Source organism: Epinephelus moara, chromosome 14 (assembly GCF_006386435.1).
Source record: "Epinephelus moara isolate mb chromosome 14, YSFRI_EMoa_1.0, whole genome shotgun sequence".
In the NCBI taxonomy this organism is placed as follows: domain Eukaryota; kingdom Metazoa; phylum Chordata; class Actinopteri; order Perciformes; family Serranidae; genus Epinephelus; species Epinephelus moara.
In genome coordinates, this window is record NC_065519.1 from 9,968,183 (window position 1) to 9,985,836 (window position 17,654).

At 41.7% G+C, this 17,654-nt stretch overlaps 1 protein-coding gene across 13 annotated transcripts in view; it reads right to left on the bottom strand.

Annotated features, from left to right (window-relative positions):
- syne1b (spectrin repeat containing, nuclear envelope 1b) overlaps window positions 1-17,654 on the bottom strand; it is a 100,782-nt gene that overhangs the window by 39,305 nt on the left and 43,823 nt on the right. For 12 of the 13 annotated variants that reach the window (XM_050061159.1, XM_050061164.1, XM_050061162.1 and 9 more), the window contains 35 exons: window positions 17,123-17,273; window positions 16,813-16,971; window positions 16,355-16,537; window positions 15,986-16,087; window positions 15,618-15,821; window positions 14,672-14,879; window positions 13,784-13,896; window positions 13,394-13,599; window positions 13,162-13,311; window positions 12,792-13,083; window positions 12,485-12,657; window positions 12,071-12,380; window positions 11,631-11,795; window positions 10,572-10,928; window positions 10,287-10,423; window positions 9,899-10,076; window positions 9,142-9,324; window positions 7,844-7,987; window positions 7,185-7,340; window positions 6,676-6,840; window positions 6,407-6,579; window positions 5,753-5,906; window positions 5,425-5,568; window positions 4,981-5,145; window positions 4,512-4,829; window positions 3,895-4,050; window positions 3,481-3,651; window positions 2,930-3,256; window positions 2,676-2,828; window positions 2,314-2,481; window positions 1,437-1,613; window positions 1,179-1,325; window positions 967-1,092; window positions 519-695; window positions 10-275 (listed from right to left, as the gene is read on the bottom strand). In XM_050061159.1, coding sequence (XP_049917116.1) covers window positions 10-275; window positions 519-695; window positions 967-1,092; window positions 1,179-1,325; window positions 1,437-1,613; window positions 2,314-2,481; window positions 2,676-2,828; window positions 2,930-3,256; window positions 3,481-3,651; window positions 3,895-4,050; window positions 4,512-4,829; window positions 4,981-5,145; window positions 5,425-5,568; window positions 5,753-5,906; window positions 6,407-6,579; window positions 6,676-6,840; window positions 7,185-7,340; window positions 7,844-7,987; window positions 9,142-9,324; window positions 9,899-10,076; window positions 10,287-10,423; window positions 10,572-10,928; window positions 11,631-11,795; window positions 12,071-12,380; window positions 12,485-12,657; window positions 12,792-13,083; window positions 13,162-13,311; window positions 13,394-13,599; window positions 13,784-13,896; window positions 14,672-14,879; window positions 15,618-15,821; window positions 15,986-16,087; window positions 16,355-16,537; window positions 16,813-16,971; window positions 17,123-17,273 — 6,558 coding nt within the window. The remainder of the gene's footprint in view (window positions 1-9; window positions 276-518; window positions 696-966; window positions 1,093-1,178; window positions 1,326-1,436; window positions 1,614-2,313; window positions 2,482-2,675; window positions 2,829-2,929; window positions 3,257-3,480; window positions 3,652-3,894; window positions 4,051-4,511; window positions 4,830-4,980; window positions 5,146-5,424; window positions 5,569-5,752; window positions 5,907-6,406; window positions 6,580-6,675; window positions 6,841-7,184; window positions 7,341-7,843; window positions 7,988-9,141; window positions 9,325-9,898; window positions 10,077-10,286; window positions 10,424-10,571; window positions 10,929-11,630; window positions 11,796-12,070; window positions 12,381-12,484; window positions 12,658-12,791; window positions 13,084-13,161; window positions 13,312-13,393; window positions 13,600-13,783; window positions 13,897-14,671; window positions 14,880-15,617; window positions 15,822-15,985; window positions 16,088-16,354; window positions 16,538-16,812; window positions 16,972-17,122; window positions 17,274-17,654) is intronic. The other variant, XM_050061166.1, reaches the window with a different exon arrangement.

Here is a 17,654-nt window from a genome sequence, read left to right on the forward strand (position 1 = left end):
CAAACACACCTGGCCAGATTGTCCCACTCTTTGGACACCTGTTCAAACAGCGCCTCCACTGCAGTGATACAGTCATGGTATTCTTTAGATCTCTGTAGGTCCTCCTCTCTCTGGCTCTGCAGCTTGTTGGCCTGGTGACAGAGCTCCAGCCAGGAATGGCCCAGACGGTCGAGCTCTGCATGTTCTGGAGAGTCCTGGCCACCAGTCAATCTGCTCACAGTCTCTGTCATCTTGGTCAGGATGCTCTGTTTAGACTGCAGTTGTTGGCTGCAATCCTGTGTGATAAGCAGTATATTGGATGGTAAGCACAAATTCAACAATAAGCAGATCTCTCTTTAATCCTTTCTCAGCTTGAGCCAAAGTATTATTAGATAATAACAAAATCACAGACAAAATTATGTTGAGAGTCACTGTACTGTATAGTTAAGGTAAAAAACACATGTAGACATGATGGGGATGCTTAAGAACGAGCTCCTCTCTGTGTGCCTTGTCAAGGGATGAATGATACTGCTCCCTACCTTGGCTTGTGACAGCATGTTTTGAGCTATCTTGGTCTCCAACTCTGCAGGCCGTCTGGAGAGGCTGAGGAGCTGCTGCTCCATATCCTGGAACAGGCCGGTCAGGTCTTGCTTCTGTTCCTTGATCTCCCGCCAGCCCTCTGAGAGCTCCTGTGCACTGGACATCCTTTCCTCTATCTGCAGAAACACATTTATACCTTCCCACAGTCAATACTTGAAGAACTGAATGTATATTATTAAAAACCCCACATTCTACACCACTCAAGATGAACAGCTGCAATCACACTGCTGCTTGTATAATACTGACTGATAAATTAATATTTTAATTAATATAATGATGTGTCAATATTGCATCAAAAATTATATCGTAATTATGAATCTCTAATTATCATAGATGAATAAAATATGTCTTTTATGTTGTACAATGGACAAAGAAGTGACTACTGACCGTGAGTTTGACCTGCTGGACCTGTGCAGCTGTTACTCTCACAGCATCATCAGACAGGTCACACACAGAGCACACCAGGTCCAGGTAGGTGCTGGCCTGCTCCTGAAGGGCCCTGTAGTGCTTCACCTGTGTGTGCAAAAGTAATTGATTAAAATAGATTACAGAAAAATAACTTCTCACCACCACTGGCAAAATTGCACAGTGTTAGTTACCTGCTTCAGAGCTTCCTGCAGACCAGATGGTCCCTGGTCGTTGAGCTGAAGCTCCTCCTGCACTGTGGAGAGCCAGGTCTGGCTCTGCTGCAGAGTGTCCTGATGGTTAACGTGTTTCTGCAGCTCCCGGTCCAGACTCTGGTACACCTGTTGAACAAGGTGAGGTAAGACCTTAACTAACTTTTTTTATTTTTGAAAACTATCAAATGTAGAGGTTTCCTAAAAGATACAAGATCATTGCAGTCTTGTATTACTCACACGTTGGGCAGTGCTGCAGATGGCAGAGTAGCTATCTCTGGTTCCCTGCTGGTGAGCCTGGACTTGTTGACTAATCTTTGCTTGAACTTGGTCTGTACAGCTGGCTACGAGACCTTCTCCTTTCTGCTTCAAGCTGGTGAGTCGCTCTTCAAAACTGGCTATCTCCTCCATTATTGCCTGAAAAAGAACAGTTAGGTGTTTTAAGGTTACCACATCTAAGAGAGGAGATGAGTCACAGCTATGGAATTGAAAAAATCACACAGAATAGCTTGAAAGCACATTGGAGGGTATTACAATGGATTGACTATGATTCAGAGTTTATTCCAAAGAGAACAGATATGAACAGATTTAAAACTTGGGAAAGGGGATCTACGATATATTTGGAGCTCAGGACCAATCACGACTTTTACAGATACTTACAATGGAGACATTATTTAGATCAAACAATAAGAAGGGAAAATACAGGTGGGCTGTACATAGAAATGATCAAAAAATGTATCCCAGCATATGAAGCAGATTTGGGTAGGAAGTTGGTGTCAAAACTATGAGTGTGGAAAATTCAAAAGGAAAAATATGTATGGGGTCGATGCACAGTATCTAGAAATCAGTCCTGTCATGTAATTTTATATCTACCATGATTAACTTTATTTTATTTTTCATGTTTAAAAAAAGTATAAGAGATGATAAAATGTTTCCTGGATATAAGGTTGGCTTTCTCAAGAAAAGAAAACAAAAAACCCCAAAGAAAATACAGATTACCAAAATGAATCCATGCAAACTCAAAGTTTTTTGAAGTCATGTATTAATATAAACTGCGTGTCTAATATTGCAGTAAAAATTGTGATTTTTTTTTTAAGGACAGTATGGTCATGGTCACCTTGTGTCGGGCAAGTTGCTGAGTTGCCATCTCCATACCACTGGTCTGCATGGAGTCTGAGGTGACCAGTCTACTGGACATCTGTAAGAGCCACTTCTCAACCTCTTGCAGTTCACTGTTGTAATCCTCATGCTCCTTCACCCACTCCACGAGGTTCTGGACCTGTGTCTGAAACACAACACAGCAAACCTCAGAGATTCATCTAGTTGTTCGACATGTAATCATTAAATTAAAAAGTCTGTTTCATTTAATTTGATTGCTCACACAATGCAGTAAAAAAAACCATTAATAATTAGTAGAAGCTATGGTTTCTTGACTCAGATTTCTCCCGTAAGCTGCCATCTGTCATATAATGCTCATACCTTAGCTGCTAAGCAGAGATCTTGGTAGTCAGCCTGCAGCTTTTTCATGTTGTCACTTATAGTGGGGTCATGAACTGTATCAAGCAGGGCTTCTCCCTTCTCAAAGACAGATTTCACTGCTGATTCATGAGACTGCACTGTTTGCTGGATTGTCTGCGTATACGAAAAGAGAGCAAAATATTGCAGATAAAGTTGTTTAGTTTATTTACAATGTATTTCCACAAGAAAAAAAATATTAACCAGTGTTACAGTACCTTGTACTTTGCTAGCTGAGCCTTCTTCTGATAGAGTTCAGCTTTAGGCTCCACACTTGATGCTAAAAGGTTCTTGGTCTCCATCACCCATTGGGCCTGGGACTTGTATTTATCCATGAAGTCTTTAGAGAGTGAGATACATTTCTCGAGGGAGCTATGCTCTGTCCGCAGAGCTTCCATCAACTCTTGTAGCTGGAAGAGGCGGCTGTCCACCTCCTCCTTCAGCTGCTCTGCTTCGGGCTCCTCCAGGAATGCCATGGCTCGCTCTGTCTTTTCTCTCATTGTCTTCAGGTAAGAGTGACCCTGCTCCATGTCTGCCTGAAGAGCCTAAATGGTACATGAGATGGTGTTATTAAGTCTTAAACAGATATCAAATTTTTGAGTCTGGTAATGCTGGCATTTCAACTGATAACATTTCTTAGAAACTGAGCAATAGTTTGTCAGGCTAGAGTATTTATGTACATTTTATTGAAGGTCAAACATGATGAATGGTCTTTACAGAGCAGTTAATAATATAGAAGAAAGCATGCGTTCTATGTTAGAGAAACTACCTCTAGTTTTTTCATCTTTCTCTCCATAGCAAAGCGGTCCACTACATCAACACTGATAGCCACAGTGCTGAAGTTATTCTGAGCTGCGCTGAGCCAGTCTGAGAAGGTGTTGAAGACACACTGAGCCTCTTCAATGGAGGACACCTCCTCCTGGAGCTGTTTGATTGTGTCCTGCAACATAAAGGAAACAACAGAGTCATGGGAGGAAAATGCTTAGCTTAGTTAAACTGCTTATAACTTCCCAATTATCTGTCAAAATACAGGTGTACGACAAAAATGTACAGGTTAAAGAGTCCATTTCAAAGGTCTCACTGCATTCATTAACAAGTAGTGTGTGTTTTATATAGGTATATATATATAATTCACAGCTATGTATTACTGTGATACTGTGTGCTGTGTTCAAAGAGATGTTACCAGTAAATGCAGAAGCAGGACGTGATAGCGGGCAGTAATCTGAGTGGCTCTGGAACTGATCCGGCTGCTAATATGAGTCTCATCCAGGACCTGCTGAGCCAAGAGACTGAGGCCCTCCATCTCCTCTTGGTAAACCAGCACTTCCTCCTGCCAGCTCTGATCAAACGAGGACCATTAGATATTTCTGAGCAACACTTTATGCAATTAAAGTCCAATAGAATCATTAGACAGAAATCCTGAGAGTGCAAATTAGAAATAGCTGCAACTATGTACGAGCATGCATTCACACATTCATCATGCATTCACACAAACACAACTTCACACTTATCACTATTCCAATAATTCCTCCTTCCTTTCACTTTATTGTTTGGGCAGGTACAGAGCGAATTACAGTTGAGCTGCTGGTCGCAGCTAAAAACAACACTGCCTCAAATTCAAGTTATCTTGTTGCAAGACCAATCATTTGATTCTGATGGGGCTGAAGTGATCTGCACTAATTTAAAGTCAGTGTTGTCACAGCAACTGGAACAGCACTGAAAGCTATGCATAATTATGCAGACTTGTACAACGGTGCAAAACATTCCCATGTGCACAGCTTCTGTTCATGTAACACTAACCTTTATTAGCTGGAGTTGAGCGTCCTTGGTGGTGCGGTCAGACCGCCGGTGGCTTCGCAGTTGTGCTTTGGTCTCCATGCCCTTTAGCCAACTGTCGAGGCGCTGAAACTTCTGCTCCATCTGCCGGAGTTTGGCCAGAGCACTGTTGAGCTGAGCTCGGGTGTCCGCCAGCCGGGCCTGGTACAGCCTCCACTCCTGCTGCAGAGTCTCCAGCGCTCGGTCTTCGATCTGAGGCAGGCCCCAGGGAATGACCAGCTCTCGACTGACCAGCAGGGTGTTGAGCAGAGCTTGGCCCTCTGTGCAGTGCAGCTGCAGCTCCTGTAGTTACACAGATGTGTTTGAGCACTTTCAGCTCTCTGAACTTGTAGAAAACATACCAGCTGAATACATGTATGTAGTAGCAGTACTAGTTGTAGTAATAGTATTTCATGTTCCATTGATTTACATCCCCCACTGAGAATTTTCAGACCTGTAGCTTTTGCAGAGTCTCCTCCAGCATATCAACATCACCCTCCAGTTGGGTGTAGCAGCCAAGTTTCTCTTGTTCTTGTTCCAGCCAGTCCTCAAATGCTTGGAGGCCCCGCTGATACTCCTGGTGGGCTCTCACCAGCTCCTCTGCTTTGCCTACTGCTCTCTGAGGAAACAATGAAGAAAAGGATTTCAGTCGTAATGTGGGAGCTAACTAATTTGGACTTCGTCTTTGACATCTTTGTGGATATGAGGCCATTGCTTTGACATTTTTACAATTCATTCAATTCCCTGGATTTTCTACTGATAAATTCTTTCAGACACTTTTTTGTAAACTGCTCACTTTTATTATTATTTTTAAACAGCATCACAAAGACAAATGATCTAATACTAAAACTGAAATAGATTTCAAATAAGCTCATTCTGCACATTCTGCTTTCATTACCATGGCATTGTCTTTGATGGTGTTATAGCGCTCCTGCAGATCTTGGAGCTCCAGTTGAGTGACATAGTTCTCAGAGATACTGACACTCTTTGCAGTGATGGTGTCCAGCAGGGTGCTGTGACTGAGCACTTCTTCATACAGCAACTGAAACAACAGAGGTACACTATTATTAGACTGAATGTTTCTGGTTTATGTCTGCTGTAGTAAAATGGCTCATGGGACTTTAAACCAGACACTGCTCATTTTCATGAAAGTTTGAAATTCCAAAGTATTCTGTATTTGTAAGTCTTAATGAACTTCAGTCTACAGTAAGATACGACTGCAGTACCTTGGCTTTGCTCAGATTAGCAGTCTTGTCTCTCATCTCTGGGCACTGTTTGTCAGTGGGGTCTAGACTCTCCTCCACACGCTCCACCCAAGCCACAAACTGGCGGACATCCTCCTGGTAACTGGTCCACTGAGACAGGGAACCCTCCAGCTGACTGTTGATTGAAAAGAGAACAAAGTCAGTCAGTGATGTGGTAGATGTAGCACTATCAGAAATACAGGATCTGGCAAAAAATAGTCGTAACAGCACTGAGACACTGTGTACACTTGGCGCTTTTTACAGTTAAAAGTTTGGGAAAAACCTTTTGCGAACACTACTGTTGCTGTGAAACTACCAAAGAGCTGTTCAAAACACATTCTTAAAGAAGTATTTCTCTGCCGGAAAGACGTACTCTTCATAAAACTAGCCTGTCTATACAGTATAAAGATGCAAATAGTTTTGAAATCAGTGCAACATGACCAGAGAAAACAGAGACAACGGGCTGTGGCATTTGCTTTTGCTCAAGATGTAGAAAACCTACAAGTTCCAGAATGCACTGCACCGGACCAATACATGCTTCAGCTACACATAATAGCCACATAATTATGAAACAAATCTGGTTGAAAATCCTTTAAGTATTTCTTTAAGCAGTGTTTGTTGTGGCAAAGAACTAACCTTTTGCACTGGATTGAGGCGGAGAGCAGAGCATCCCAGGAATCCTTTAACTCCTGTATTTGTTTCTGGAGTACAGGCACTCCGTCAGCTGAGGTGTTTCTCTGCACCGACTCTCCTCTTGTGATCAGCATCTTCAGCTGGATCTCCTTCTCCTGACGAGCAGTCAGCAAGGCCTGTTGAAACAATGACACCTGCGTTTAATACACTCCTATAATGTGTATTCAAATTATAAACTGAAATCTGAAAACTGCCTGTGATTTTTTTTATACCTCCAGCTTGATCATCCTGCTATCAAGAACATTTTTGTCAGCAGTGGGGGCACAGTAAGTCTGCAGCATGTGGCTGGTGTCGGCCACCCAGTTCTGCAGCTCCTTCAGTCCTTGGGAGAAAAGCTGGTGCTCAGTGGCGATTCGTTCGATCCGTGATGCCTTCTCCTGCAGATCCACAAAGCAGCACACAACCAGAAAGTGACTACTATCGGTTTCAGAAAGTGAATTCACAGCTCAACCTGATTATTTTACAAGCAGAGTCTTTGATGACTAATAAAGATTTAGTACAAAAAGATAAAGAAAATTAGCTTGCATACTCTGTATATAAGACTTACAGTAACAAAAGAAAGAAATTAGTGTTTAATCATGGTGAGTTAGTACCTTCACTGTTTATCACTGTAAAATAACATTAAGTCAGAGCTCGATCCAGTCTAGTGCCTCTGTCTCCTCTCCGGCTCTACCCCCAGAAAAGCCCCAGTGCATAAGCAGATTGGGAGGCATTACTGTACCTTGGTCAGGTTGGTTAAAGCTAGGTACTGAGCAGAGAGCTGCGAGACACGGTGCACAAAACCCTTGCCGGCCGCGTGTTCATCCCACAGCAGCTGGGCCTTCTCTTTCAGCTTGTTGAGCTGAATCTCGTGAGAGGCTAACTCCTCAAGCACAGACTGGAAGAGCACAAGCAGGTTATCAAAGAGGCATGCGAGCCGAGACACAGACATAAGAAATTCAGACACAGACTGAGAGGTTAGAGATGGCAACATGGCAAAAAGAAGGATGAGACATTTGGCCATTGTTACTGTTGGTAATGCTCTTGGTGGTCATGGCGTGCAATCAAGGCCTCTGGAAACTGATGCTAGACAATTTTACACATTTATTCTGAAAGCAACTTTACAAATAAGGCAAGTATTAATATATGATAGACACTGTTAAGGACAGGTGAAGGTAGCAAAGCAGAAAGATTATAAAAGCAACTGGCAGTTAGTATAAGCTGTTGGCAATGCTTGCTAAAACAAAGTAATAGCAAGGCTAAAACACTGCTATATAGCTGGAATGGTGAGATCTGCAAATGACAGGAAGTCATGTTGGCACTCAAGCACTGAGTGGTTGTTGCATTTGCACGAGTGGTCTTGAACATGAGCGGTGTTCCAAACTCAGCGGACACTAGTACCTGGAGCTTGTGAAGTTCCTGTTTCTTGGCTGTGAGATCGTGAAGCCTTGTGCTGCTCTCTTGTACAGCCAGCTCGGTGGCGTTCAGGCACTCCTGTAGAGGCTCGGCACTCGCCTCAAAATCTTTCATCTGAGACAAAATGTTCTGAAACACAAGATGATATAAAGAGACTGTTTAGATGTTCCTGTGACTTTGTATTACATCAATTACGGGGAGACACAACAGATGAGTGGGGTAAAACTTCTAGCTAATAGATATCACCACGACTCATTACTTACATTAAGACAATTATTGTTTTGTATTTCAAGTTTTCTTAACTTAATGTTCAAATATGTAAATGAGGCATTATCTAATCAAATAATGTTTTAATTTGCATAAAATTCCACAAGAGAGATCTAAACATTGGATGAAGCAAGGTTCAAAATTGTTTCATTTTGTTAACATATTAGAGTCAAGGGTTTTTACAGCGGGAATTCTGGATATCTCTTTTCATTATCCCATAAATCAGGAAATACTGTCAACAGCCATTAAAACAATCAATTTTCACCATGTTATATGAATAAAATGTTACTTTAATCAGGCTCCTGAGGACATATGAACAAACCTCTCCGTGAAAACCTTCAGAATATAAATAGGAATTAAACTGGAAAGTTTGGTTTAAGTGCTACTGAAGTGGATATTTCTGTTCTAGAGGATGACAAAAAAAACAAATCTTAAGAAATGGCCTTTAAATATATGCATTGTATGTATAAAATCCCATACATTTTTAGACCAAAAAGATACTACAAGTGAATAGGGTAAATATTAAAAGTATCACCATGAAATATTTCCAGTTGAGTGCTTAAATTAACTATTATTGTATTACAAGATTTCAGAAATGTTATGTTTAAATACACACGAGGCATTTTCTGAATAAATATGAACCTTTGCATTAGTGTTGCACGGTATACCGGTACTAAAATAGTACCGCGGTACTAGAGTATTCCAAACGGTACTATACTGCATTCGGAAAATACCGGTACTTTGAAACTGATTCAATTCATTAATTTAGTTAATTTATTTTACTCAATTATGCACACAAACGCCNAACACTACATTGCATACATTTCTACAACAGAAATCTCAACTAAAAATACACCTAGATTTGTATTTTGAATGTTTTCTTTCCACTGGTCTGAAAGAAGACATGTTATGGATGCAAAATAGCCCAAAATCATCCCCTTAATTGATTAATGATTAATACTGTATTTGTATAACGGCCTCCGATTGGTGAGATGGGACATTTAGTAGGTGCTTACTTGTAGACTTGTCTCTCTGTTGTGCAGGCTGGTCATCATGTTTTTCCAGTCCTCTCTGGCAGTGTTCAGCTTAGCCCGAACTGCATCAACTTTGTCTTTAGCTGCCGTGCTGCACACGAGCTCACCGTTCACAACCACAGCATTCAGCTTTGACTGACCCTGATCTCTGTCACCTAGAAACTCCTGAGGAGAGAAGAAGAGATGAGATGATAACTCAAGCAAGTAGTGATCTTTCAGTTCAGTCAGGACACACACACCAATGTTTTAACAATTTACTGCAACAACATGCATTTTAGTTTGGCAGTATTGGACAAATCATCTTTGGCAAGCTGTTCCTGAGCTCACAACACCCCTCTGACAGAACCTGAGATACACATTTATCAAACATAACCATAATTTAAAAACATTCAGAATTCACGCATGACTGAAGCGGCGAGAGTCAAATATCTGATAGCAGACAGCAGTGTAGCGGTGAGGATGCAGAGCTCAGCGTTGTTGTATTTAGACTGAATGAGCAGGAAATGTTTATATGGACTGCTGACTGTGAGAGATACACAAACATGACTGGAGGGTCTATGAAACGTGACAGTGAGTTACTTCTGTGCCTTTCTGAATACCACAAGGCTCCATTTTGTAAGCCACAGCCACAGTTAGTCACAGTTATATTCTGTATTTAAACACACTGACAAATTAAAAGCACACTGTGTTGGTACCCTCAATGGTAATGTTCCATGACATTTGACTTTGAGTGCTGTACCTGAATCTTCTGCAGGCTAGATGAAGCCTCGTTGAGATTTTGAGGCACGTCAAAGCACTTGGCCGTGTTGATCTTGGCATTGACCAGCCATTGCTGGAACTCTCTGAAGACTGAGCGGAAACCTTGTTCCAGCAGCTTCTCTTTGCTCTGGCACTCCCTTGACGCTTGGAGGCTCAGGCTAGAAACAAGTCAGGCAGAAGAAAAAGATGTTTCGACATTCAGCATGTATCATTGTAAATCAATTACTAATTAATTCTGGTCACTCCTGGTGTACAGTTCTACAACAGATCCTGTGTAATTCTATGGAAAAAAAACATAATACCCATGGTTGTATGTAATGTGGCTATAGTTTTCCCACTATTGTGCTTCATATTTACACCTTTCTCACCTGTTGTATTCCTTAATGAGAGCAGACACTCTCTCAGACTGTGTGCCCATGTCTCTGGAGAATCGACACAGATCATTGAGATGAGTCTTCAGACTATCAGACACGGGCTCAGCTTTGACAAGCTCCTCTAAAGTGTCCTGTGTGGAAAACAAATAACCAACCACAACAATTCATTAACATTAGGATTTCACACACATCAGTCATCTACTGCAACCATTGCTTGTTTCCAACTAATGGAGGCATATTATTGTTATTATTTTATCATAAAAATAAGTCGAGACCTACCTTTGCTATCTGCCAGCCTTTAACAGCCTCCTCTCCTTCATTATTTCTCTCTGCATGAACCAACCGCAGGCGCCAGTCCTTGAGCTGGCGGTTGAAGTCGTGCAGGTCCTGCTCCAGCTGTACTGACAGGCTGCTGAACTCCTGTTCAGAGCTGGCTATCTGGGAGAGAGCAGTCTCCAGACTGGCTCGTGTCTGCAGTGCTCCACGTTCCCACTGGTCCCATGAAGACAAGAGGGCTGCTTCCTCTCGCTCCATAGCCTCATAGCCCCCTGAGCCGGTGTGATCTCTTGACACTGCCCCACATCTTTGAACCCGGTTTAGCCTCTCTCTGCCTCGCTGCTTAGAATCAAGCAACTCCTGGAAAAAGCAAAAAGAATCACAATTGTCATCCGTCCAATAAAAACATATTAGTTATTAAGTTTGTGCACCCATGGAACCAGCCATTTCAAAACTGTTTTCTTGTTTGCTGTTTCTCTAATCAAACCCCCTGAAACGGCAAAGCTCATAACTGACAGTCACAAAGAAAATACACACATAGTAACCTGTCTTTGTCATTGTTTATTTTGTATACATTGGATTGCATCTTATTTGCACTTTAGGATTATCTAGTTTTATATTCCTCACCCACTGTTATATTATTTTAGGCTATTAGATATTAGTATCTGCACTCTTTCAACTTTTTATTATTGCAACTGCAGTGCAGCACTTTCACTCTGAATAAATTCATTTCTATCTTATCGTACACAAAAAAGCCGAATCATACTTAACTAATTAGGGTTAAGAACTCTCGATTGTGACCAAAAGATAGAAAATGTTGCCACATATGGCAGAAATGATTGGGTGGTTGGGTTTAAAATTTATTACAATGGAGGAGGAGGAGCCAGCTGAACTGGTTTTAACAACTGGTAAGATGCCTCCCAGGTGCCTCCTCGTGGAGGTATTCCGGCAACAAGCGACTGAGAGAAGATCCTGGAGCAAATATGATCCTCTTTGGAGGATGAACATCTCTCAGCTAGATGTAACCAGGAGCCTGAACTATAACATTTTAAGGTTCCTTACCTGCACCTTGGAAAGCTTCCTTTTAATGGAGACTGAGTCTCCTGACAGGTCGGACCAGCGCTGGAGCTCCTCTTTTGCTGAAATCAGCCAGTCATTGAAGTCTCTCACAGCATCAAGATACTGCTCATGCTCAGACACAATGCTCTGCATGGACTGTACTTTACCCTGTGTGGAAGGAAAAGACAATGTGAGCACCAACTATCAAATACTGGCTAAATATGACTGTGAGTTTTTGCAAACATTTTATTATATTTTTTTGAGGGTTTGTGGGATGGGAGTTTGCAACCTTTAAAGTTTGCATGTTCACTCACAGTTATAGTCAATTTAATATGTTAATATTTTGTCTCATATCTCCTAATATAACCAGTCTCTCAGTTTGGGCAACAATGTGGCTACCCAGACCACCTTACAACAAAAATCTGTGCCTGTATTTAGATCACCTTGACAACAGCTGAGATATCAGCGAAGTGTGCATTGAGCTCTGCCCTCGACTCCGGTCCAAACGTCTGGTCGCCAGTTTTTTCGTGCATCTCCACAGCTTTATCTGTCAGGCGTGACAGTGCTGTCGCATGAGCGTCCACATCAGCTTGGATGGCCCTGAAGCGCTCCAGCAAAGCGGACTTCTCCTTGAGGCCTGGCTGCTGAGGCAGAGTCATCCCCACCTCCTGCTCCACTGACTCCATCCACTGCTGTAGCTGGCTCTTACTCTCCTGAAAGCTGGTCCACTGGGCCACCGTCCACTCCAGACGACTGTAAACAATAATAACATTTATAAGAAATGAAAAACGTTTACCTGTGATTATGAACTATGGCGTCAGTGGGTGTTACCAGTGCTCTGAAAACATATTTCCTACCTGTGGCAACTCATGGAGGTCATCAACATGTTGGCCCAGGCATCCTTCAGGTTCTGTAACTGTGAGCAAATGGCCTCCTGTCCCTCCATTCTGTTGTGCTTCAGGACCTGTTCTCCTTTTCCTACGGTCATGTTGAGCTTCACCTCACCTTCACCCTTCATTAGCAGGATATCCTGCATGCATAGCAAACGAAGAGCAAGAAAGAGGTGCGGACAGGATCATCAAGATCATCTCTGTGTTTCTAAATGTGTCCAGAAAACATCACAAATTCAAAGAACATTGTTTTTAGAATGCAATATGCACTGACCTGTACAAGACCTAGTCTTTTCTCCAGAGTCTCTTTATTGCCAACTGTGCTGTTGAGTGATGCCAGGCGCTCCTGGACCCCGTTAAGCCACATCCAGGTAGTCTGCAGTGTCTCTTCAAAGGCCTGTTGCTCCTGTAATGTGAGCTGGCAGCTGCGCAGCCTTTCTCTCACACGTCTCAGTAAGGCCTGGTGCTGTGACTGCAGCTGAGCGGACACTCTCGTCTCACTACCATCGCCTCTCCCGCCTTCATTTAGAGCCTGGCCCTCCTGACATAGGCGTTCAAATGAATCCCTGCGAAGAAGGAAAAAAAACATTTAACATCCATTTTCTTTTCTTGATAAATACACAGACTTGAAACAGATTCCGTACCTTTCTTTGAGCACTTCCTGCAGATATTCCTCCACTTGCTCGAGCACAGCCTTCTCCGGACCACGCTGCTTGGCTTCGAGCAGATCTGTGGTCATCCTCTTTTCCATGTGCTCCAGCCACCACCTGAGCTTCTTGAGACGACCCTCAAACCTACCAGGAATTTACAAAGCAATGTTAAATAGCTGCCTGGCAACACAGTGCATTACAGAAGTGGTTTGTGTGAGTCTTTTACCCCTTCATGAGCGATGCACTGTCTTCCAGAATCTGCTGGTTCTGCCTGCACTGCTCCACAAAGCTGTCCCAGTCCTGCTGGATGGAGGAAAGGTGCTGCTGGACTTGCCCAGCGCTGGCTTTGGGAAGATGGAGTAGGAGCTTCTCTCCTTCCTCACAGACCTGAGTAAGACGTACCTCTCCCTCTTCTACACGGTCCATGGCGCCCTGACAGATAACCCACATCACATTTAGCTTTGAATTTGTAACTCCTAGCACGTAGAATGTTGTTGAATCAAGACTCTTTCATTTCACCAGTTGTAGATAAGAGCACATCCCAAATTCTACTCTCATCCCAATCAAAGACGATGATTTAGTGACTCAAGCTATTTCAGTGTAGCATCAGTTTTACCTTCAGTTTCTGCAGTTTGCGTTCCACAATCTGAGTGTCTCCAGATCTGTCAGAGCACTCTTTCACTATCTCCCTCTGTTCTGAGAGCCAACGATGGAACTCCTGAACCAGATCTGAGAAGGCAAGGGAAGAAAGAGAATTCATGTATCTGGTGTAGATTAAAGTTTCAGATCAGTTTTTCCTTGCTAAAGCAGAAATAATTTTACACTCAGTGGTCACTATATGAGGCTTCTCATCAAAAAGCAAGAAATTAATAGGGGTGGGAATCTCTTGGCACCTCACATTTGATTAAATTCTGATTCAAACAGCTACGATGCATTTATAAAAGGATTATTGATGAATCTTGATGCATCAAAATTTTTGATTTCTATTCCTACTTTTTTTCCTCACTGTGTGACTACTTGCTACTTTAAAACATAGTGTATTTGTGATGATCCATAATTAAAATAAACAGATTATTTTACTTCCATTACTTTTTATTAATACAATAACGGCAACAACTGGAAGAGATATGTGGACCGGAAATGTAGGGAATGTCAATACCATGCAGTGATGTCCACGTTGTCCATCATATAAATTTGTTACGTTTGCAAAATGCTTCCCAGTGATCATAACGTTGAGAATAGGGTTTTTATTTTCTAATAATTCACTTTTCTGCATCGAGCCATAATCCGTCAAGAGAGAATCGCAGTGCATCTGAGAATTCATTTTTTCCCCCACTCCTAGAAATTAATAGGAGTCTACAGAAAGGATCTGCTTAGAGAAACAGGATGTAGTGCAATAGTTCGATGTATTGTACATAAGAACACATAAGAACCTTGTAAGCTACTGCATTAAATGACCACTGAGTAAAACTACACGTTATACAGATATTTTTCAGATTCTCACCATTGAACTGCTGCTGAAGACAGTTCTGCAGTGACGCCAGCGTCCTGGCAGAAAGCTGGTTCACAGACTCATAAGTCTTGATGAGGTCTGTGAGAGCTGAACCCAAACCAGCCAGCTCCTCTGAGGGATATTTTCTACACAGGGTGTTGAGGCTCTCCCTCGTGGAATCGATGCTCCCCTGCTGATTTTGCAGCTCTTTCTGAAGATCCTTTAAAACATGGTTAAAAATACGGTTTAGTTCATTAGTCTCGTGTTCTGTGCAAGGGAAGAGGGGTTGTCTATCTGTTTCACCAACAGTAGAGTGCTGCAGGCACAAACAGGTAAGTTAGCATCGCCCTGGTTTCATCGTCAAAAAGCCTACAGGATTTTTCCATTGGATTTTGGATTATTGCGGAAAATAAGCTGTTTGGCACACTTAAGTTTATGACACTTGCACGTTTTGTTCAGCAAGATAATCTTCACAAATGAACACCACTTTTATGATTTTTGAAGTGGAGAGGCAATCATCAGAAGTAAAAAGCTAATGTTATATATATATATATATATATATATATATATATAGTAGTATATATATATATATATTAGCTATAAATCAACTACACTATGGTCACATGACTTCAATGTCACCACGCAACGAGACTGTAAAGCCATGTTGGGCAAGATGAAGTTCTGTAGTTTCATCTAGCCACTTGTTAACAACTTTTTTAAGACACCTTAAAGCTCCAAAATCCAAAAGTGCAATATTTACTGATGTATTTTATGTTGTAGAACAAAACATAAAAGCTGCTTTAGCTTGTGTTAACCACAGACATTATTTCAGGCATCCAACCGAAAAAAACCCACTGACTTTTAAACGAGGGAACCAGGGGTGGAAAAATGCTGACTCATTTCCAGGATTTAGGACTCATTCCTGCAGCGCTCTATGTCATTGTTATTTAGGATGTACCTTCACTCTGCAGATGTCCTCAGGATCTGATCCAGTGGGAGAAGAAACAAGGGAATCCTCCATACTTTTCAGCCATGCAGACATCTGTGAGATGTAGTCTTCCAGCTGTTTCCTTTGGGAAGTGAAATCCATGAGGTTTCCCCTGGCCTGCTCGTGGAGCTTCTGAACAGTGCTGATCTTTTTACGAAGGTCATTCTCCAGCACCTGATGCATGCAGAATACAAATTATGGGTGATGCACATATATATGGAGAGGAGGACCTACTTCTTCTGCAGGGTCAGAGTTGATGTCTGTGCTAATGAAGTGTCACTTGTGAATCACAGTATTAACTATTCAGGAAAAAAAACAATTATAATCATCTTTAGTACCTGTAATTTAGCAGGGGTCTCTTGACACTGAGTGCACTTCTTCAGTTCTGATACTTTGCTCTGCAGGGTTTCAAGTTTCTGCTCCTTTTCGCACATCTCCCCCTGTGGATGATTAAGATTACAAAAGCATGTATTACACACCCTCTGAGATGGCTGCATAGTGTGAGTATGTTTTCAAGCACTTTTGTTATTTAAAGCAGAAAGCTAAGAGTTATGTCAAGCAGTTTGAGTGCACTAGCTGTGTCTTTGATTACCAGACAGGGCCATGGTACCTACTGTATAGTGATTTTTTTGGTAAACACTGTCCTATGCTGAAACCCACAATAAAGCAAAGGCGGTAAACCAAATACATGACATCAGAACTCTCACCTGTAATGTGGAGAGCCGTGCCGACACCTTCTGACTGTCATTGAGGTTGTTCAGGCTCTCGTTCAGTTCAATCACACAGCTGCTCGTCCAGCTCTCAGTGTCCTCGCTGATTTTACGCACATCCTCCCACAGTGTCAAACTCTGGTTCAGCCGATCAATGTTCTCGTCTATCTTCTCAGACACCTGAGAGGTGGATTAAATCACAAGTGACAAATATTTACTCTCTGTAGTGTGTCTGACACTGAGCTAAAATGTTATATATTATATTGCACTGCTAATGCAACAAATCCCATAAAAAACAAAACCAGCAATAAATGAATCCTATGAAATATTGCCTGTGTAGCCAAAGCATAATATAGCTCACTCCTCTGTGCCATAAACACTCAGTTTTTGTCCAAAAACTATTAAAAGCATATCAATGACATATCAAGTTGTAGCAACCCATTAAGTCGACTTACATCCAGCCACTGGTCAACAAGTGTCTCCATATCCTTTTTCATCATTTGAGCGTTACACTCAGGGATCTTCTTCAGTTCAATGACCAGTTGTTTTCCTTTACTGGAAAACTGGTCCAGTTCATGCTGCTTGCTCGCCATCTCTATCTTCACTGCCTCGTGCTATAAATGGAGTAAAGACAGCAAATCTTCTAAGCATTCTGATGACTTATTATAAAGACAAAACCAAGAATTTCTTTTTGTCTAAATGTGTATAATGAGCAGTTTAATTCCAAAAAAAAAAAAAAAAGATCAAATAATAATTTGACCTGACCTTGGTGAGTGACCTCCTGGTTTCCTCATGGTCCTTTAAAACAGCGCTGATGTCAACCAGAGGTTCGGTGCTCTCAATAATGCTGCTGATGGAGGTTTTCAGGGTTTGGTATTCTCTCATCAGCTCAACGAGGACATTGCACTGCTCCTGTCTGTCAAAAGAGATCATATGCACGTGCACTGTAAACATAACATGCAGTAAACACAGAATAAACTGCATAAAAAAAGAAAATGAATATGAAAAAATACAAATATAATAAAACAAACTCTTGGAGTGTTAGAAATCAATACATAATAATTTTACCGTGTGGTCACCAGTGCAACAAACTTGAAACAATCGAAACAGGAGTGAGTGTAACAATGTTTTTCTGCCAGTGTGTTTCATAACATCTTTTTACAATTACATCTGCAAAAAGAAAAGGCCTACTCACTGACTCTTTCTCGCAGCAAGATGTTTTTTCATCAGTATTTCATCTCAGTATTGATTACTGGCTTTTGTTTTAAGTCTTGTCTTTAGCTTTTACCACGCATTT